The sequence below is a fragment of the Trichosurus vulpecula genome, chromosome 2 (genome assembly GCF_011100635.1).
Source record: "Trichosurus vulpecula isolate mTriVul1 chromosome 2, mTriVul1.pri, whole genome shotgun sequence".
Classification (NCBI taxonomy): domain Eukaryota; kingdom Metazoa; phylum Chordata; class Mammalia; order Diprotodontia; family Phalangeridae; genus Trichosurus; species Trichosurus vulpecula.
In genome coordinates, this window is record NC_050574.1 from 352,962,685 (window position 1) to 352,985,181 (window position 22,497).

Consider the following 22,497-nt stretch of genomic DNA (forward strand, 5'->3'; position numbering starts at 1 on the left):
CCTCCACCCATTCACAAGTGTTCCCTCCATGTCTTCTCCTCCTGTATAATTTCTGTCAATGTTTTCTCATAGATGCTCCATAAAGGCCCTACTCAGCGTACTAGAAGGCTTCCTCTGGTCTTTTCACCTCCTGGGGTTCCCATTGTATTACTTAGGCTATCTATCTAGTTGTTGACATTTGTGCATGACTGGTCCACCTACGTTTCAGACCATATGTTGGAGTTTCCTAAAATCGTCTCTGATTTTGGATTTCTTGACTAATCCTTTGTTGTGTTCTTTCCTGTCCTACTTTAATATAGTTAGTTAACAAGCATTTATTAAGCTCTTACTGCGTACCAGGCATTGGAGATACAATCCTAGGGATACACAAAGAAAGGCAAGAACACAGTCCCTTCCCTTGGCTTCCAATGGTTAAAATAAACCATCGACTATATTTCACAAGGAAAGGAAATACAGTTTGAACAATTTCTTCTCCATTCTCTTTTCTCTTGGCATTTGAATGGACTCTGGGGTTTTTACTCTGTTGTCTAATCATTGACAGAGCCTTCTGAGAACATTCCAAGACAAACACGCAATCCAGAGCTCTTCTTGGATGACATTTCAAGGGAGAGAACATATTGGTGGTGACTGGATGGATGTTCCGTATCAACTTTTTGCTGAGAAGGGTGACAGATGTAGGAGTTAACCTTTTTGTCTATGAGTTGTCTTGAGTTTATAATATAATACCCCATGTACAGAACTATTTTTTTTCCTACAAAAAAGTCAGATTTTTTTTACAAGTTACTCCATTGTCTTCAACTCACAACTTCTCAAAACCGATGGCTGCCAAGCATATAATCTAAAGAGACGCTGGTGTACCTCTTCATTGCAGACTGAGGGCAGATTTCTAAACAGGCAAGCAGTTTTGAATCTCATCATGAATGGGCGAAAGGATGTCTCTATGCAAAGCTGACCTTAGGGTATAAAGAACTGGAGTGCTTGCTTGCCCTAGGCCTCTTGTCAGGAGACTAAAACTAAGATGACCAGCAGGAGCTGGTTTGATTCAGCCAATGTTAAGCACCTACTGTGGGGAGGGAAAACTGCCTTTTAGGCTTTAAATGTTCTAGTATATTGTCATGGGAGGTTAACTTTTTATGTGACTTGATTGTCAGCTCCTTAAGAGTAGAGGCCATACTTACTCATCTGTAAATATCCTGTGTTTGGGGCTGGGAGAGATTCATAGAATGTAAGAGCTGGGGTGGGTCTTAGAGTCCACTACCTTCAATTACAGAGGAGAGAGTCTGCAGAAGTTAAGTGACTTGGCCAAAGTATTGCATCCAGTCAAGTGACAGGATTGGGATTCTAATCTAAATCTTCTTGTTCCAAGTCCGGTGCTTTTCCCACAACCATAAAGTCCTTTAAATGCTGGTTGAATAAACCAGTGATGTACATACACTTACTAGCCTAATATGTCAATATCATGATTTTTTTTTAAACAAAAAGATTCCAGACCCAATTTTGTTAGTGCAGAAAATAGGGACCCCAAATTCTTCTTGTTGCTTAAATCACTGTGGTAGACTCAGCAGGTAATACTTCTTAATCAAACACACACACACACACACACACACACACACACACACACACGCACACACATTTATCTTCTGGCTGTCATCTGAAAACTAGGAGAGACCAGCAGCGTACTATTGATTCTCTGCAGTCGACTTTGGATTTGGAAGCCAAGAGCCAAGCTGAGGCCTCTAGGCTAAAGGAGAAGATGGAAGGGGACCTCAGCGAGATAGAAGTACAGCTCAACCATGCTAACAGACAGACATCTGAAGCCTCCAAATCTCTGTATACCCTCCAGATGCAAATCAAGGTATTTCCATATTCTTCCCCAGGAAATTAAATACTTCTATTTATAGAGGAACAGCCTAGGGGTTGGAAAATCCTCATTATCCTCAACATCCTATACCAAGATCCATTCCTGCAACTGTAGATACAGAGTCAGAAAGGAACTTTAAGGCCATCTAGTCCAGCATTTTATAGATGAGGAAACTGAGGCCTAGAAAAGTTAGGTGACTTGTCCCAAGGTCACACAAATAGCTTGTGCGTGGGAATTCGAACTGAGGTACTTTGACTCCAAATTCAAGGTTCTTTCCATTGACCATCCTGCTTCCTCTCTTGAATAATTATTAGCCAGTAACAGCTTTTTAAATGCTCTAATGCTCTCTCTCTCTCTCTCTCTCTCTCTCTCTCTTTCTCTCTTTCTTCCTCCCTCTCCCTCCCTCCACAATAAAGCATTTCTTTTTCCCTTTGTTACAGAAACTACAAGTGCAGTTAGATGAAACTACACAGGAGAATGAAAGTCTGAAGGAGAAGGCATTGATGTCTGAGAGGCAACATGCTATCCTGTGGTCTGAATTGGACGAGCTACGGTCTTTGCAGGAACAGACAGAACGTGGACGGAGATTGGCTGAACAAGAGCTTGTGGAAGCCACTGAAAAACTGAATGTGCTGCACACCCAGGTGAGGACAATGAGGACGGTCTTTCACTTTCTGGCCTCTACCTTGTCAGGGGAACATTGACAGACAGGAGTATGTCCAGAGGAAATTAAAGGATGTGGAAACCATATCATATATAGGATCATTGAAGGATCTGGGAATTTCTAACTTGAAAATGAGAAAATTAAGAGATACAATTGTGATCTTTAATATTCAAAAAGCTGTCATATTGAATAGAAATTAGATTTATTCTGCATGGATCCAGAAGGGAGAACAAGGACAAAGGGCTAGAAGTTACAAGGAGATGTGTTTCAATTTAATATGAGAAGGAATTTTCTCAAAATGTGGATCATCTCAAAAAGCAATAAGTTTCTTGTAGCTGGAAGTAGTCAAGCGAAAGCTGGATAAGCATCTACCAGGGACATGAGAGGGTTTCTTCATTGTGTAGGAGGTGAGACTAGATGCAGTGATGATACAAAGCATTTGCATACTCTAGGCGAGTGCTAAAATTATTCTCCTCTGTGTTACTGGCTAGAAGACCTTTCTTCACCATGATACATATAATGATTCCTCACAAAATAGATGCCCAGAGATCTCAGAGAAAGGCTTTCTCCAATATGTAAAATGCCACATGCTGTTGCACGTGGTTCTCTTGGCAGCTACTACCTTGCTTAACCCTAGTCCTAGCTCTGGCTAGTTGGCTTGGAAACTCTCCTATCTCTTAATTCCTCCAGTTGGGGCCTAGGGATAGCTTGTGGCATTCCTTGGTTTCAGAGTTTATAGCAAAGTATATTTCAATTCTGGAAAACTTTGAGTGTGAGATGAAGGTGGTTATGGTGGTTCACCACTCTCTAATGAAGAAGAAGAAGAGATGATGCTTTTTCCCAGGGAGCTCAGTAATGAAGTAGAACAGCCAATAAATTCCACTTAGTGGGCAATACAAAACTACTTCTGTCCAGGGCAAGTTTGGAAGACTTCCAACTTGGAGGGGAAGCATAGTATAATGGAAAAAGCCCTAGGCTTGGAGTTATAGAGCGTAAGTTCAAATCTTGGCTTTGCTAATTACTTAATGAAGACCTTGCCCAAGTGACTTAATCCACAGGAACTTAGTTTCTTCACTTTTAAAAGGTGGGGAATGTGGACTAGGTGATCTCTACAATCCCTGTTAGTTCTAACTCCTATGATCTGGGTTAAAAATTGATTGAGCTAAGGATCAGATCTGCCAAGAAGATAAACAAGGATGGAGTAGAAAATCTGTGGTTGTTGCCTTATCCTGCAACATCTTTTGCCTGGCCCCAGAGTAGCCTTATTGTGCGAGGGGACCTCCCCCCTAGATCCATGAATGCAGAGTACTCATCACTTCAGAACTGTTTCCTGCTGGAAGGATGGGTCCATGAATGTTAGCCTAAAGAGAAAGGTACTTCTTCACCATGTGGGATCTTTAGGAGCCCATCTTTCATTCTAGGATCTCCCTAGCCATCCATATTCAGTTTGGTTCCAATCAGTCCATATACATGAGGTCATAATGGACTTACTAGATGGGAATATAGATGTGCCCCGGTTTAATAAATTCGAGATGCAAACATTTAGAGAGGCAGCTTGACATGGTAGAGGGAGGGCAGGCCTTGGAGACTTGGGCACCTCGGCTCAAGACCTAGTTCTGACACAGTGTGATGATGGATAAGTGACAACTCTTTTTTTTGTTTGTTTTAAGTTAATTTTTATTCTGAACTTAGCAAACACCAAATGAAATGATAATTTGAATATGCATAGCAGAATAGAAAAAGAGGATTGTACAGGCAACTGCAGGTGCCCCAGACTATTCTCTATAAATGTAAATTAGAGAACATTTGCTAATCTATATTGGGGGAATAAGTTTCCATACTGGGAGTTCTCTAACATTGACAAAATCTCAGATAAAAACCAAAAAATGCAAAAGAAAATTTAGATTTCCAAAAAAAGGTATGACTATCTTAAAAAATTATTTTCTCATTGAAAAGATTCCCATAGTCATTCCTTTTGCAAAGTAAACTTCTCTCTCCAGTGACCCTGGAACTCAGTATCTTTGTCTGTAAAAGGAAGAGGTTAAACTATGTTTCTTTGAGTTTCCTTCTAGCTCTGATGTTTGGTGGTTCTGTGAAAATGCCCTTCACTTTATACACAACTTTTCAGAAACATACTTGTCACATAAAATGACATAGCTGTCATTTGGTCTGGATCTGTGATTGCATTGGTGGAGAGAATGCTCGGGTGAGGAAATTCCTACTGCCAACAGAGATCTACAATTATTCTGAAGCTCATAGTCAGAGATTTGCCCAGGGCACTGAGAGATTAAATCAACCAGTTAAAATTTATTAAGCACCTGCAGTGTGCCAGGTACTGTGTTGAGCTCTAAGCACTGAGCTTAAGTTATTTTTCCAGGGTTGCATGAATGGTAGGGGTCAGAGGTGGGCCTTGAACCCAGGTCATCTTACCTCCAAGGGATTCTCTATCCATTATGCTATGCTGACTTTCTAAAGTGAGGTACCACCTATATAACCAGCATCTTGAAAATACATACCTGTAACTATAACTCACTTCCTACTGGACATGCCTACAGAAATGGGAACCAAATGGGGGGACATGGCCTTAGAAAAAGTGAGGCTAGGCTATATTATAAAAAAGAATCAAGGAAAATGGGCTTATTGTCAATGAATCCTTCTATGGAAGAAGCAGGGAACTAGTTATAAGGCTAGGATAGATCCTTTTCTATTTCTGAGCTTTAATCCTGACACCAAGAAGGTGTTAGTTAGAGGAGAATTCAGGAAATGATAATGGGTGAGAAATTGCCATATGAAGCCTTTATGTACAAGGCACTCTCTGATCTAGGCATCATCACACCCTTAGTAAAGTTGTGCTCATAAATACAGGCTAAAAATTAGCATCTATAAGACCTTTAATCTACAGTGCTGGAGCCATTGGAGGAAAGGCAGAATCCAGCATTGTAATAGAGATTCCCAGTAGGGAATCAGCTAGAGAAAGAACAGGATAGGAGTCTTTGTGTACCACTTAGCAGTGGGGAAGAAACAGGGAGAAATTGGGATAGGAGTGGGAAGGGAGAAAGAAGCCAAAGGAAAGACAGGAAACTCTTCTTTCCTAAGTGGCCCAGCCTCTGTGAGGTGTCTCCACTTGACACCAATTTCTGATCCAAGGGCAGTGACTCCTTACCACCTCAAGGAGTGGTGGGCATGCAACCAAATTCCCAATCATGGAGAAGTCAAAATACATTTTCTAGGGTGTTTACACTTTCTTGAAATGATGGAAGACATCGCTTTGCACTGATTCAGCCAGTTGCTGAATTCATAGTTGAGATGAGATATACATGAGGATAATGTATACTTTGTGTGTGTGTGTGTGTGGGGGTGTCTTTAATATTAATTCCTTTTGCTACTTCATAGTTGAGATGAGATATACATGAGGATAATGTATACTTTGTGTGTGTGTGTGTGTGGGGGTGTCTTTAATATTAATTCCTTGAATTTATGCCTATTTAGAAAAATAACTTAGGGAATCAAAATAGGGGACCCTGTCCCCTGCCCACCCCACATACCTGCTCATGGATATATAGTGGGAATTCTGGTCCCTGGGGCAAATTCAGTTGGTAGAATACAACTCGCTCTTTCTCCAAGTTAGGAGCAATCCTTTTGGGGAGAGGGGTGACAATTCTTCACCTTCTCACCTCAAAAAATCTGACCTTAACCCCTAAGGTTAAGTTGATATAGGGGAGGCAACATGGTACAATGGAAAGAGCACAGGTTCAAGAGTCAGAAGCCTCAGGTTCACATCTCACCTCTGATATTTATTTACTACATGGCATTTTCCTGGCAGAGGATTGTGAAGTGCTGGAGTAATGGGTCATATGTTCATAGTGGGAAGGAAGCATACAGTTGGATGTTATTACCCTGGGACAGAGCCCCAATTGTCCCTTCCTAGTTATGTCTATTCATTTACCTTCCTCACTGATGATTGGATTTTTCTACCTAAATGAACTAACCAATTGTGGAATTCTATGTAGTTATTTTAAGGCAATTTTAAGATGATTATTTGCTTTTCTTTCTTCCTTCCTCCCTCTCTCCCTCCTCCCTTCCCCCCCTTCCTTTTTCAGAATACAAGCCTGCTCACCCTGAAGAAAAAATGGGAGACTGACAGTGCCCGTATGAAGAAAGAATTAGAAGATGCCACAGAAGAATGTCAGAGTGCTAAAGAAAAAGCTAAGAAGGCAATTAATGATGTAAGGAGACAGTTGGTTCTCCACTATTTTCTAGACACAGTATTGGGCTATGGTTGAAGGACAGTATCAAATACGGGGCAACAAACAAGGGTAGTGTCTGTGCCATTCCCCTGCCTCATGATCAGGAATAGGTTGGTTGGTGTCTCTGTATCTAAGTTTATTTGAAAAAACCAGCTAATGCCATCTTTCTCCTAACTGTTGAATTGATCCAGGTAAAACCCTTTACAAGAAGGAAGCAAAAAAGGGATGCAAACCATCTATAATGTGAGGATCAATGTGTCCTGTATTCTAGAAACATCATAAACATCCTGCCATTCCTTGCAAAAAGCTTTCAAATAGCTATTTGCCTCAAGTCACTAATAGTTTGTGTCAGTGAGTGGGAAAGAATCTTGCGTTCACTTTTTTATAACTCATACACCTCCTGAAAGGCAAGAGCAGGTTAGTAAAGAAAGATTTGGGGGTTTGACAAACTTTCAGTATTCCTCTTTAATGGAGTTGTAGGTGTTTCTCTTCCATTGACAATACTACTGTCTTGAATCCATGCAAAAACCTGGCACTTTGGATGCAAAAGGAGAAAGAGGCAAAGATTCAGAGAAATTATTATTTAATGAGGGTTTCCTTTAGGGGTTATTAGAGTCCTGCAGAATAGAAGATTGCATGTCCATAGTTCCTACAAGTAATGGTCTGAGTCAGAGTTATAACTAGTGCAAAGTAACTGGGATTTTTTTCTTAGGGTGCCAACATCGAAAGGGGGCTTTCTTCCTCACTACCTTGCCCATATCTGGTCCTGTAATCATGATGTGTCTCTCCCACAACTCACCTTCTTCCACACCTATCATCCACATCCTTTCTAAAGGTTGGGTGGTCAAGAACTATTGACCATGTCACAGAGGTATGGGCCTGGATGCTCTGGGGGATGGAATGGATTGTCCTCTGTGATACCCAATCACTTGCCCTCTCTCTCACCAAATGTCCCAAGAACTCCTAATTATACCTTGACCTGAAGCACTAAACCTCTAAAGATTTTCACTAAATCACAGTAGTTGTGCCAATGCTAAATGTGAAACTCTACAGAAGGTATGGGACGGGGATGAGCACTGTCATTCAGACATTCTGAATCAAAGCAGATGCTGGTAGGAGGGAGATGGGTGGTGGCTTGAGAAAGCTTGAAAATGTGTTTGCTATCCAAGAACAAACAATTATCTGAATGTTTGTGAACTCTCATCCCCAGAGAGTAGCTTATCTCTGATGAATTCTCTCTTCTCTTTCCTGTCTCTGTTTGACAAGTGTATGCAGTAGCAAGTTATAAAAAGCTGAAACTCCTTCTAACACTGGTGTCTTATTAAGCTGTCCTTGACAATCTTGAGAAGTGAAAACTCCTCCACAGCCTCTCCACATATCCATTCATTCTCAACCAGCCCTGCACAGGGCTGTCTGGAGATGTCTCAGGAAAGCATGCTATGTCCTGTCCTCTCTGTCTTTTTTGAGATCTCTCACACGTTTGGTGTTAGGCAGATGGCTGGGAACTTGACAAATAGATAAGCTTTAATTCTGAAGGGCAGTGTTCCCAGGAACTATTATATGCATGAAGGACAGCTTTTAATGAAGTAAAACACAATGAGAATGGACATCAGGCAAAAGCCAGGGGTATGCTTCATGAACAAGAGTTAACCCAACTCTGCCCTGCTCATAGACGCTGAGAATAGTGGCCTGATGGGAGGTTCTTGAAGGCCACAGTTAATAGCTCTAATTCTGTGATCTATGACATTAAATAAAACAGAAAAAAAGACTTTAGGATGAATGGTTAAGTAAATTGTGGTACATAAATGTAATGGAATAGAAAGACAATATAGTACAGTGGAGAGAGTTCTGGCCTTAGAGTCAGGAATTTTAAGTTCAAGACCTGCCTCTGATATACTGGTTGGTATACAAGGACAAGTTACTCTAGGTCTTAGAATTCTTGGGAATAATCTAAGACTCTAGATTACAGAGAAGATGCTGACCTGTATTGGTAGAGGAAGTTTCCTCATTTGGGAATTCCCTATACTAGGGAAATAACAGCTCTCTCTCTCTCTCTCTCTCTCTCTCTCTCTCTCTCTCTCTCTCTCTTTCTCTCTCTCTCTCTCTCCTCTCACTCTCCCCCCTCTCTCTTCTCTCTCCCTCTCTCTTTTTCCATATAGATATATAAATATGCATGTATATATACATATGTGTGTGCATACACATACATATATGTCTATATGTACATACATATATATATTTTATTGTGCTTTATTATCCAAAAAAAGAAATCTATTCTTATCTAGACTTTTCCACTTCTTCCCTTTCCCACTGCAAAGATTTCCATGTTTTCTTTGGCTCAGTATATATAACAGAGTTTGCCATCTTTCATGTGATGCACATTCATGGTCTCGTGTGATGGTGCCAATCTGGGCTGCAATGCAGCCTCGAGTTTGTTCTTTCTCAAGCTTTTCCTAAGACCTAAACCATGTATAATTTGGGGAAACTGAAAGGTGGCAAGAGCAACCATAGCTGCAGAGAGGCTAAAAGATGGAGAGAAAAAAGCAGTAGTGAGGCCTAATACTTCACCAAACCCTAAAAATACAATAGTATCATACATTTACTGGAAGATATCTTAGAGGCTATTGAATCCAATTACCTCACTTTTATTAATACTTTAAAAATAATTTTACATGCATTTGTAAAATCTCTCCCATTACCCCCTCCATTGAGCAAACCAACCAACCAACCAACCCAAAAGTCAAAAACAAAACATGCAACATAAGCAGCAAAACAAATGTCTACATTGGCCATGCATGAAAATGTCTCCCACTGCGTTTTAAGTTTATCACCTCCCTGGCAGTAGAAGAATCACCTGCTTCATTTTACATCAAAGAAAACAAATATATATGTTCATTAACTTGCCCATGGTCACACCACTAATAAGAGTCTAAAGTAGGATTTGAACCCAGATCTTCCTAACTCCCCATCTCAGACCTTATCTACTATACGATATTGTAAGGGTGGCTGGTGAAATACTGTCACCTTTTTATTATTCCAGGCAGCATTGTTGTCAGAGAATTTGAAGAAAGAACAGTACACCTGTACTCACATGGAAAGGATAAGAAACAACATGGAACAGACCATCACGGACTTACAGAAAAGACTAGAAGATGCTGAACAGAATACTGCAAAGGGGGCCAGTAAGCAGATCCAGAAACTGGAAACCAGGGTATGGGTTTGACTTTGAATTGGGACAGGTCCCATTAGGACCCATTACTAAGGTAGCCGGAGATATGTTGGGAATACAAATAAGGCAGAAGGCAAGTGCTCAAAGCATCACAATAAAAAGAGGAAGGAGGCTTGAATCTTAGGCCCACATTTGCCCTTCCCCATTTTTTGACATTTGGACAACCCTAATCCTTATTGGAAAGGAGAAGGAATAGGAGTAACAATGTCTGATTCCCCATACAAAGCTGTTAGGAGCACTATGTTCCATTTCCCATAGAACTCCACCTTTCCCAGGCCTGGCCATGGGATTGGGGCCTCATCTCCATAGTCCCACCCAAAATCTGAAATCCCTTCCCCAAACCTCAAGGGATTGTTTTTGTCCTGAGTTCCACACTACCTAGACCCAACTACCTTGACCACTATAGTGTTTTCCTTGAGAATGTTCAAGGCTTACCTGATTTTGGTTTAGTATTTCCTCATTGTTTTCAGGCCTACAGATAAGGCATTTCTAGAGTAAGATATTGTATTAGGTGCTTCAAAATGGTCTTGGGATAGACGGTGAGGGGGCCAGATGCCAGAATCTCTATTATATCTGCCCATTTATTTGGGGCATTTTGTTGTAGAAATTAATACACATATGTATATGTGTGTGTCACATACATGTATAGGACAATTATATATAATTGTATATAAATATGATGGTCCTGGTCCTGTACTATATACATACATATGTATATACTAGACCATTAAATATGTATTATATATGATAGTCCTTTATCTGTTTATATGTATCTATATCTATATTTATCTATCTATCTGTCTCCTGTACTACGATAGCAATATGGTACCCATAGCATTTAGAGTGCTGCATTTTGGAGTGAAGATGACCTGGATTCAAATCCTGCTTCCAGTTCTAGCTGCATGCTCATGCACAAGCCACTTAATCCTCCGAGCATCAATGAACTATCTGTAAAATAGGGTCGTGAGGACTGAATGAGATGATGTCTGTATAGCATTTTGTTTGCCTTTAAGTGCTACCTAAAAATCGTCGGTCATTACACAGGTTGCAATGTCTACCTTATTCGAATCATTTTAAAAGACAACATGTCAATCATTCACTTGCAAAGCCCTTCAAGGCTGACAAGGTGCCTTCCATACAACAGCCTTGTGAAGTAAACAGTAAAGGCATCCATCTTCTTAAGCCTCAGTTTCTTCATCTGTAAAATGGGAATAAACGCATTGTCTAGGCTCACAAGGTTACAAACGTAGAAACCTCGGTCTTGTAGCTCTTTACTACCTACTGCCTTTCGGCACTGCAATAGTAACTATGCTACATCTCAAATGATATGTGTATTTATACAGACCATAAACCTATATTCTGGGCTTAGTCTTGATTTCGAGTTCCGTTGATGGGGTCTTAGATGCCGTGACTAAACAGGGGGAATTCTTAGACTTTTCTCACATCTGAATTAGACTTTGAACTATGGAAGAAACAGGCTGGTTCAGGGGTTGGGAACCTGAGGCCGTGAGGCCCTATATGGCCTTCTAGGTCCTGGGGTGCAGCCTTTTGACTGAGTCCAAGTTTTACAGAACAAATCCTTTTATTAAGGGGATTTGTTCTGTGAAGTTTGGATTCAGTCAAAGGGCCATACTTGAGGACCTAGAGGGCCACATGTGGCCTCGAGGCCACAGGTTCCCCACCCTGGACCAATTCATGCATGATTGATAAACAGACCATTTCAATTCTGGTCCAGTCTTCAAGAAAGATAATTTTCCCAAACAGGTGACCCTATTTTTAAAGACAACAATATGGAGAGATTCTAAAGCATCCCTTAATTACTCCCCTTCCAATGATTTTATGGGTTAGGCAATGAAATACCCATTTTTCCATCAACTAGTAGACTGAGGTAATGTTTTGATTGCAGATCCGTGAACTAGAAAATAAACTAGAATGTGAAGTACGTCGGAGTTCTGAGGCCCAGAATGGCACCCGTAAATTTGAAAGGTCCATTGCGGAGCTGACTTATCAGGTATTGTGGGAAAATTATTTGAAGCAGTGAGGTCTTACAGTAGATAGAGCCCTGGACTTGGAGTTAGGAAGGTCTGAATTTGAATCTTCCCTCAAGCAATTACTACCTGTGAGACCTTGGGTGGTAAGTAGTACTCAGCCTCTCATTGCCTCAGTTTCCTCATCTGAAAAATGGGGATAAATGGTGGCATTTATTTCACAGAGTTGTGAGAATTTAATGAGATAACAATGCAAAGTACTTGGTGAACCGTAAAGCATTCAATAAGTGCTAGCTAGTATTATTGTGGTATTTGTTGTTACATTTTTTTTTATCGTGCATCCTTCCCTTAGGAGGAAATGTTGTCTTTCAAATGTAAAATGGCATTCACTCTCCCACTGCTTTCACTCTCCATTTTCGTTGGTCCTCAGTTGTAGATACTGACTCACCCTTCCTGGTCTCCCATGCTATTAGTGGTATGGGTGAGCCCCTCCCCTTTCAGAGCTCTCAGGAAGCAGGAGCTGACTGGCAAGCCGCAATTAAAAGTGAAAACCTATTTATATACTCAAGTCACTTTTCACAGTTGGTGCCTACAGCTCCCTCAGAAAGACGACTTTCTCTATGAAGCTGGGTGAGAACAGGGCGTAAATGAAAAGAATGGCAGGCAGGCCAAGTCATCTCCTGTGAGATGTGTAAGAGGAAACTGGACTAAAGTAGAGGCCAATTCTGCTCCCGATTTTCAGGTTCCACAAAAAATCAAAGATACGGAGCAGTCTAATGATCTGTGTTACAACATGGATATATTACTAGCAGGCTATTTATCAGCTAGGTGTTATCACTTCCAGCCCTCAAATATTCTTTACTCAATGACATCTCATGGGACTTTATTAATATTGTAGATTCCCTCCAAAGTTAGTGTGCTGGTCACTGTCTTTTTTCCCCCTCTGTATACAGAAAAATACCATACCTTCATAGAGTCTCACAAGTTGATTTCAGCACCTCTAAAATAACAATACAAGCTTGCAATTGCAATGCATTTAAGAGAAAGAAAAAATAGGCCAGAGAAAATGAAAATCAATCAGGGGGAAAAAGTACACCCATTCAGATCGAAAGACCCCATCTTGCTCAAGCCACGTTGTACAATACGGTTCACTTGCTAATTTCAAAGTAGAAAGGCAAAAAAAGTATAAAGGCAGTAATTTATAGACCTTACGCAGATAAAGGATGCTTGATACATATCTAGCTGCTACAGGCTGGAACCAGCCCATCTGGGAGTCAGGAGACCAAGATTCTATTCTGGTCCCTGCTTCTGATTCTTTGTCTGACCTCCATGCCAACATTTCTCCACCTCTATAGCAGGGAGGATGGTGTTAGTAATTGGCAGTAGATAATGTTTCTGAAGGGCTGTGATATTTTCAGAGAGAATATGCTCAGGGAATATAAAGTATGGCCATTACTTATAGAGTTTTTCCTTCAATCCTTGTCAAGAATGTGCAACTCACCCTGGAATCAGATATTTTTCTAGACTAAGCTGAGAATGGAAAGTAATGGTACAATGGAAAGCATTTTGGTTTAGACTTAGAGGATCTGGGTTTGAATTCCAGAACTGAAACTCACCTCTTGTTTGACCTTGGGCAAGTTGCTTAATATCTCTGGGCTTTAGCTTCCTCAGCTATAAAAAGAGGAGATTGGGCTTAGGTGACCCCTAAGCGTTCCTTTTAACACACTAACTCTTTGAATCTATGGTTCTATGAGGTCCTAGAAAAATTCCTTGTGATGCATGTGGCCAGCTAAGCTCCTCAAAAACCTGAAAGAGGAGTTGGTTGTTTGCCTTGTTGTGCTAATCTGCTTCTGAGAATGGTGGAGCAGCTATTTTCTTAACTCATGTATATGCCACTGAGGATGAATTATGTTCCTCATTAATAAAATGTTTGTATTTTCCCATTCATTTTTCTTATTTCTTTCTATAAGTGACTTTACTACTGAACAAAATACCAAAGACACATAATTTCCTCCATTTTTCAATGTCTTGAAGAATGCTTTCATATTTACTTATATACCAGCTTTGTTTCTATATGGAAGTATAGTTCGGTCCAGGAATGTGCTAGAGTCAGCTTTTATTGGCTCACAAGAGCTGATTGTTAATTTTTAGTGTGATTGTTAAATTTTCACCTCTGAAATCAATAAATGCTATAAATCTTGGCTTGATTTATTGTTTTGTTAAAGTCTAGTCTTAAGAAAGTGATGAAGAAAATGTCAATGAAACTTAAAGGTGTGCAATGTGTACATTTGAGGGGGGCAGAACTGGCATCAACACACCAGTATCCCTTTACTATCAAGCTCAACATAATTATTTGGGGGTAATAACTATTCAGTCCATAGCTCAAGTCCCCATCTGATGTGTTGTTCTCTTGCTAGATAATACCAGAGACACATAAATCCAATTAGCAAGAGCATTTAATTAAGACATGCAACAACAGAGCAAAATTTGGAACAGAATTAGGTAGCAGAATATTTTCTGCACCTACACACAAATAGACACTTATACTCTTACACTCATATACTCTTACAATGTACAGGTCCAGTTTTTTTTTAAATGTGGTGAGTAAGTCAGCCTGACTAGAGTGCATGAGTAGTGGGAGATAGAATTAAATGGATAGAGTGGAAGATAAAATTAAGGAGTAGTGAGAGATAGAATTAAATGGATAGAGTAGGAACAGATGATGGATCACCTTGAGAGACAAGCAGAAGGGTATGAACTTGGTGAAGTAAGCAATGGAGAGCCAGTGTAGGGTAGAGAATGGAAGACTGAAGTGAACAAGGCAGAATCTCTGGAAGATGAGTCTAGCCCCAGTGTGCAGGATTACGGGAGAGAAGAGGAAACAGAGGCAGGGGAAAAAGCAAGCAGAATATTGTAATAGTCAGGACATGCATAATGTGGTGGTAATAGTAATGGAGAAGAAAAAATGAATCTGAAAGACATTTCAGAGGAAGAACAATTGGACATAGTGAGGGTGAAGGAGGAGTAAGTCAAGAGATTACAGAGACTTCTAGCCCAAGATTTTGGAACATTGGTGTTATCACTGAAAGTCAAGAAAGTTGGGCAGGAGTGTTGGTTTGGGAAATGCTGTAAATAGTTCTCAGCTCAACATATCCAAAAACTGAAGTCAAAGTGTAGGCACTTGGAAAAGCGGAATTGTAGCATGAGTAAGAAGTCACGACTGTTGATAAAGATTTGAGAGTTGTAATGTGAAAGATTTTAGAGCTAAGAGGAACTCTAAAAATCATCCACTCCAATCCTCCCACTTAACAGATAAGAAAACTCAACTCCAGAAACGTTAAACGACTTGGCTGGCAGAGAGGCAGGATTTGAATCCCAGTCCTCTGGCTCCCAAACTTTTCCTGAGTCATCTGCAAAGGGATGTCTAGTTGAAGCCATGAGAAAGAGACAGACAGGCAGCGGCATAGAGAGACAGAGATAGAAAAAGATAGGGACAGAGACAGACAGAAATAGGGAGATAGAGAAAGAGAGACAGAGATAAAGAGAGAGACAGAGACATGGGGGATAAAGACAGAGACAAAGAAAGAGACACAGAGGGACAGAGACATGAGGGATAAAGACAGAGACAGAGAGAGATCATATAAGAATTTTAAGAGTCAAAAATGCTCAATTTGTACATCAGAGCAACAGAAATGATTCCATTGAATAAATGATTAACTCTCACTAACAAGAATGTTTAAGAGGAAGTAATTGCGCCATTTACTCAAGATGGGAGGCTTCTCTCAACCTCGTGGGTCTGCTTGTCCTTCCTAAATTATCTCCATTCATGTCCTCTGTGCTTGCAGGCAGAGGAAGATAAGAGCAATCTCAATAGAATGCAGAATCTGATAAATAAACTGCAGCTCAAAGTGAAAAGTTACCAACACCAAGTAGAGGCCATGGTAAGTACCCGTGGCAATTACTCTCTCTCATAAAACTTACTTGTTCTGTAACTACTCTCATTCCATTGTCACCTGGGAAAATAATCTAATGACCGAATCTTTAATAGAATGTTTATGGAATGATGACAACAAGTACAGATACCTTTATAGGAATGACACATTAACTGAGCACCCTTAGAGATAGCAATGTTTCAAAGAAAAGGAATCTATCATGGTAGGTGGGCAGGTTCTATGGCAAGTTAGCTACAATATTTTGGTGTGGGAGGGCCTTACGTATAATTATAAAAGACACATACCATTTTACTTACATAGACTCAAAGAATCTCGTAGTTGGAAGGAACCTCAGAGGCCATGTAGTCCAAGCTGTCCTTCCAAAAGTACCTTCTGTAGCATCCCCAGGTGGTCATTCAGGTTTTTTTCTTGAAGAACTCTAGAGATAAGAAACTTATCATCTCCTGAGGAAGCCCATCCCACTTGTTAGGAATTTTTCTCCTATGTCAATCCTGAATCTGCCTGTCTGCAGACATTGTTTCTAGTTTTTGTCTCATGTAGTTTTCATTTATGATTTCTTGAAATATAGCTCTGGTAAACCACGCTTTGATAAAGTCCATTGGGATTCAAATGGAGCGACTTGACTATGCCTTTAAACCCCAATCACTCTGGCTTTCACTGATTGACCAATAATAGGTCCCAGTCCAAGCCTCACTTGGTCATCTTTTGGGTTTGATGGCTTAGAGTGACTGTAAATAGCAATTGTATCTGTTCTGGCCACAAACTCTAAGAATCTTCCCCTCCCAGATTGATTCTTTTAGGAAGTCAAACTAGGCCATCTTTTGCCTCAATTTTTACCTAGCCTTTAATCACTGAATGAATGTTGTCTCAGACAAACTAAGACCTGGGCTTAAAAAGGCCAAAGTCTCTCACTGCATCCAGGACCATTGCCAGTGGTCTTGCCACTGGACTCTAATAATTCTGTAGGAGAGAGCAGGGCTGATGACTGCACAGGTCTGCCTCACTGAAATCCAATTCACTTGCAAGTGAAGACATTACCTTCCCATGTCATTGGTCGTCTTAAGAGAAGGAAGGCTGAACAACCACCTCTGGTACCAAGGAGCACAAGTCTAATCCAGGTAACAAACCTTTAGATACTTGAAGACTGCTGCCATATTTCTTTTACATTTTCTCTTTCTACAGATGAATATCCCTGTTCTATTCACCCCAGTCTTCTACATCATGTCCTCTAGAGCTATTACTATCCTGGTCACCCTTTTCGACAACGCTCTGACTTGTCATTCTCTTCCTAAAATATGGCAACCAGAATTGAACACGCTAGTCGACATATGGTCTAACCAAGGCAGAGAAGTACAGAAATATTCCTGCCTTCTTTATGAGCCCTCTGCCTTGCAGTGCAATCTACAATAGAATTAGATTTCTAGGCTGCCGTGTCCCATTGTTGACACATGTTGAGCTTATAGTCTACTAAAAACCCCACATCTTTGTCACAGGGACTGTCTCTGGTCACAATTCCTCCATCCTTTACTTGTGAAGTTGATTTTTTGAACAATGTATGGAGCAATATGCTTGATCCTATTAAATTTTATTTTATTTCATCTAGCACATGGTTGCATCTATAAAGCTCTTTCTGAGTCCGGACTCTATTTTTCAAAGACTTGGCTATCTTGTTCAGTTTTAAGTCATGTGCAAATTTGATAAGTATATTTCATACAAGTTATTGATAAAAATATTAAATAATGCAGACCCAAGGACAAGATCTATGGCACTCCTCTAGAGAGTTCCTTCAAGTTGTCATTAACCTCTGACTGTTTTTTAGATCTGGTCATTCATTCAAATCTACCTTCCTGTAGCTAGGTGACCGTGGGCCTTCAATCAGAAAGACCTGAGTTCAAGTCTGGCTTCAGACAATTACTTATTAGGTGACTCTGGGCAAGTCACTTAACTTCTTCTTGCCTCAGTTTCCTCAACTGTAAAAGGGAGATAATAGTCCCCAGGTGCCCTGGGAGCATCTGCCTCCCAGGCGTGTTGTAAGGATCAAATGAAGTAATATTTGTAAAGCACTTGTACATAGTGGGCCCTCAGTAAGTGCTTATTTCCTTCCTTCCTGTGCACAAGGAAATGCCTGTTCATAAGGATAACTTCAGAATTTGTCAAATACTTTGTTGAAATCTTATTTATTTACAGCATCCTCCTGATTTACCCTGTCCCAAGCAGGGGGTGGCGGAGAGAGGAAATTAGGTTAGTTTGTCATGACCTGTTTTGCTTCCCCTTATAAGTGTTCATAAACTATCCCTTAAATGATGTGTTCTAATATTTTGCTAGGAATAGAAATCAAGATCCCTGGCCTATAGTTTGTGGATTCCAAAATCTTCCTTTTAAAAAAAGGGCGAGGAAGGTATTTGCCCTTCTCTGGTCCTGTTAGTGCCTGCCTGTCCCATCGTCCAAGATTTTTCAGAAATTACTAACTGCAGCTAATCAGTCGTATCTGGCAGTTCTTTCAGTGCCCTGGGATAGAGTTCATTCAGGTCTGGTGATAGGAACTTACTGAAGAGGACAGATCCCATCTCATCCCTTATCTTTGATTTCTACTCCTTGCTTTGTGTTTTTACTCTATTCTTCCCAAGCGAAGATCATCTTCCTCCAAAGAGAAACCAATGAGCTATTGTATGTCCTGCTCTTTATTATACCAGACTTGGCTGATCTGTTGGGGGAATTTTCTCTTTCCCCTTCTCTTTTCCATTTGAATCGCCCTTGATTAGGGTTGCAAGGTTGGAGGCCCTTTTAGGGGGATGTTCCAGTACTGGCCAGGAGTTTATCACTCCTACATTTTACTTGGTTCAGGATTCCAAATCCCACTGTCAGACACCATCTTCTTAGCCAGCTGTTCATTTCTCAAATCTAGTTTTCTCTTCTGAATTCTGCACCTTCAATTAGTTGTAGTGATTGAAAACCTCAGAAGCACAGCTGGTGTTTTGTTTGGTTTTCAGTGTTTTGCCTGGGACTTCCTAATCTTTAGCAATGCTCTTTAGGTGTCTCCTTCTGGGGATATTATTTGTCCCCACACGGATCTTTAGTAGACAGTATTTTAACAGTTCTGTATATGTGCTTCTAGAAGCTGGCAAACATCTCTGTAACGTAATAATAATAGCTGCCATTTTATATACGAATTTAAGGTTTCCAAAATGATTTACAAATATTATCACCTTCATCTTCTCAACAATCCTGGGAGGTGCTATTATTATCTACATTTTACAGATAGGGAAACTGAGGCAGAGGTCAAGTGACTTGCCCAGAGTCTCACAGTTAGTAAACATCCGAGGATGGATTTGAATTCAGGTCTTCCCGACTTCAGCTCTAGCGTTCTATCCATTGTGCCACCTAGTTGCCTCTATATGTCAGACCAATAATAATTAACTGCCTTGGTATTGGTCACCAGATACCATTACTTATCTCTTCTTCTTCGATTATTGGGTGACCTTTCACTTGATAGCATCTGATCCATAACATCATTCTTTGGAGTATAAGAAGCATTCCCCGCTCCAAGGAGAGCTTTCTACCCATTATTTAGCTTCAAGTGCTTGGTTCTCCTTATTCTCCCTCCTTTGTCTGTGTCCCTTTCTAACCTTTAACTTCCCAATACAGGTGAGGTTTCTCATCTGTCTTTTTCTTCTTTATTTTCTCTCTGGAGCGCTTATGACATTCTTTCAAAGAACACTTAATTTCTCCTGTTACCTAAAGAGGAAAAATATGTTCCTGCAACCCTTTCAGTTTTTCTTCTAGATAGAGATTAATTTGCACTTTATGTCTACCTAAGTCTTACCTGGCATGGGCAGAAAGAAACATAGCATGCTTTCCACAGGTCATCGTAACATTCCCTTCTCCTGTCCTTCATAGTTGCTTGAACCAAGATCTTTAGTCTTGTCTTCTTTTTTGGTGTCTCTCTTGGCTAACCACTGTGGCTAACTTCTAACTGAATACTTCTGACTTCATGTGGCTGACAGAGAACCTAGCAGTTGGGGAAGGAGAAGAGGATATCTGAAGATCAATCACAAGAAGATATAGGAACACTGATCATTAGAATAGAGATCTATAGAATATGGACCAGTCTCAAGGAGATATAGGAATATAGATCGATCACAAAGACACAAGAAAATTGATCATTAGAATAGAGATCTATAGAATATAGATCAATCTCAAGGAGATACAGGAATATAGACAAGGGACACAGGAAAACTTATCATTAGAATAGAGATCTATAGAATATGGATCAATCTCAAGGAGGTGCAGGAATACAGACAAAGGACACAGGAAAATTGATCATTAGAATATAGATTAAACACAAGAAGATATAGGAAAGTTGATCAATAGAATATAGATCTATAGAATATAGATCAAACATTAGGAGATATAAGAGTATAGATGGATAGAATATAGATCATTCTTAAGGAGATACGGGAAGATAGATAAATAAGATATAGATCTATAGAGTATAGATCAAACACAAGGAGACATAGGAAAATGGGTCAATAAAATATAGATCGATCACAAGGAGATGTAGGAAAATAGGTCAGTAGAATATAGATCAAACATAAGGAGATATAGGAAAATAGATAAATAGAATACTACTCAATCACAAGAAGATATAGGAAAATCAATCAATAGAATATAGATCTATAGAATACAGACCAAATGGAAGGAAATAAAGAAATATAGACAGTAAGGAATATGGATCACATTAAGTTGCTGAATTTTGTCTTGTATCTTAAGTGCTCGTGTCTGCTAAATAAATAAAACTTGCCCTGTTCATTTCCCACCCCTAGGAGTGACAGTGAATGTGGCCTCTTCACCAGGACTGTTCCCCATTCTGTGGTTTCTGCAGCTTGCCTGCTTTTAATTGCTTGTCATCCCATTCCTGCTAAAAGAGATAGAAGCAAATAGAAACCAAATCAGAAATGGAAATCTAATCTTCTAATCAAATTTATCTTTGTTTCTCCTTGATGCTAAAGTTTCCTTTTCTGACCACTAAGCACTCTGTTCCCATTCTGCTTAGGGACAGGAAGATGGGCCAGACAAGGCTGTTATTTAGCAAACACAAGCTCAGGTGACACAAGCCTTCATAAACACATACACAAATGAAAATTGAGTTATTTAATGGGAGCTACTCACTTTATTTCACATTCTCAGTGACCTCTCGATGTCTCCCTCTACTTCCCTGGCTGCTGTGCTTTCTGTCAATCACATAAAATTGGATGTATTCAGTCTATCCTTATGTACCAACATTTCTGGGAAACATTTACTGCACCTAATTTGTGCAAAGTGAATGTGCTATTGCAGTGATTCTCAAGCTTTTTGGTCTCAGGACCCCTTGACACTCTTAAAAAGTATTGAGGACCCTCCCACAGGAGCTTTTGTTTATATGGATCATATCTAATGATGTTTACCATATTAGAAATTAAAAATTTAATGTTATTATAAAAATGGTTTTGCCCTCCAATTGGAGTTAAGTGATACATTTTGAGAACCACTGCTCTAGCATTAAGAACATATTAGAGTCAGAAAACCAGGGTTTGAATCTCTGATTCTTCTTATCTGTGTGATATTAGGCAAAGCACTTAAACTTGAGGTTCAAGTTTCCTCAGTTCCCTACCGGGCCTCAGTTTCCTCATCTGTCAAACCAGGGAGTTGGATTAAATGATCTCTGCTGTTGTTTAGTTGTGTCTGACTCTTCGTGACCCCATTTTAGGTTTTCTTGGCAAAGAATTTGGAGTGATTTGCCATTTCTTTCTCCAGCTCATTTTAAAGATTTGGAAACTAAGGCAAACAGGATCAAGTGACTTGCCCAGGGTCATACAGCTGGTAGTGTCCGAGGCTGGATTTGAACTCGGATCTTCCTGACTCTACACCCAGCACTCTATCTACTGCTCCACCCACCTGCCCAAATGATCTCTAAGCTCTGTGTATTGGCCTTCAATTTAAGAGAGGGTATTTTATTTATTTTTATTTTTTGAGGGGGGGAAAGCAGGGCAATTGGAGTTAAGTGACTTACCCAAGGTCACACAGCTAGTTAGTGTGTCAAGTGTGTGAGGCCAGATTTGAACTCAGGTCCTCCTGACTCCAGGGCCGGTCCTCTATACACTGTGCCACCTAGCTGCCCCCTAGAGGGTATTTTAAAGCTCGTTCTGTTTGTTGCTTCAATTCCTGATACGTTGAAAACTGAATTCCTGCATCTGTCCGAAATGTCACAGGCTTAGCTGAGAACTCAGGAGTTGTAATCTTGTTACACACTTCTCAAGTCTTTTGCTATGTTAACTGTGGTCATAGCAGAAAAGTGTGAGACCATCTGAGCCCCTGGGACTTCTTCTTGTTTCTTGACAGGAAGCACAAGCCAATCAATATCTGTACCAGTTTAAGACCCAGCAGCATGAACTGGATGATGTGAAGGAGAGAGCAAAGGCAGCCGAATCACAGGTCCACAAACTTAGGGCTAAAGCAAGAGAGGCTGGAAAAAAGGTACGTCACGTATACAAGGGCTCACGTTGAATCACTTTACCA

General features: G+C 40.2%; 1 protein-coding gene across 1 annotated transcript in view; it reads left to right on the forward strand.

Annotated features, from left to right (window-relative positions):
- Positions 1-22,497, forward strand: part of MYH15 (myosin heavy chain 15) — a 110,216-nt gene that overhangs the window by 82,923 nt on the left and 4,796 nt on the right. Inside the window, 7 exon segments of the mRNA XM_036744129.1 lie at positions 1,663-1,855; positions 2,302-2,505; positions 6,626-6,751; positions 9,813-9,983; positions 11,908-12,012; positions 15,835-15,930; positions 22,321-22,455. Coding sequence (XP_036600024.1) covers positions 1,663-1,855; positions 2,302-2,505; positions 6,626-6,751; positions 9,813-9,983; positions 11,908-12,012; positions 15,835-15,930; positions 22,321-22,455 — 1,030 coding nt within the window.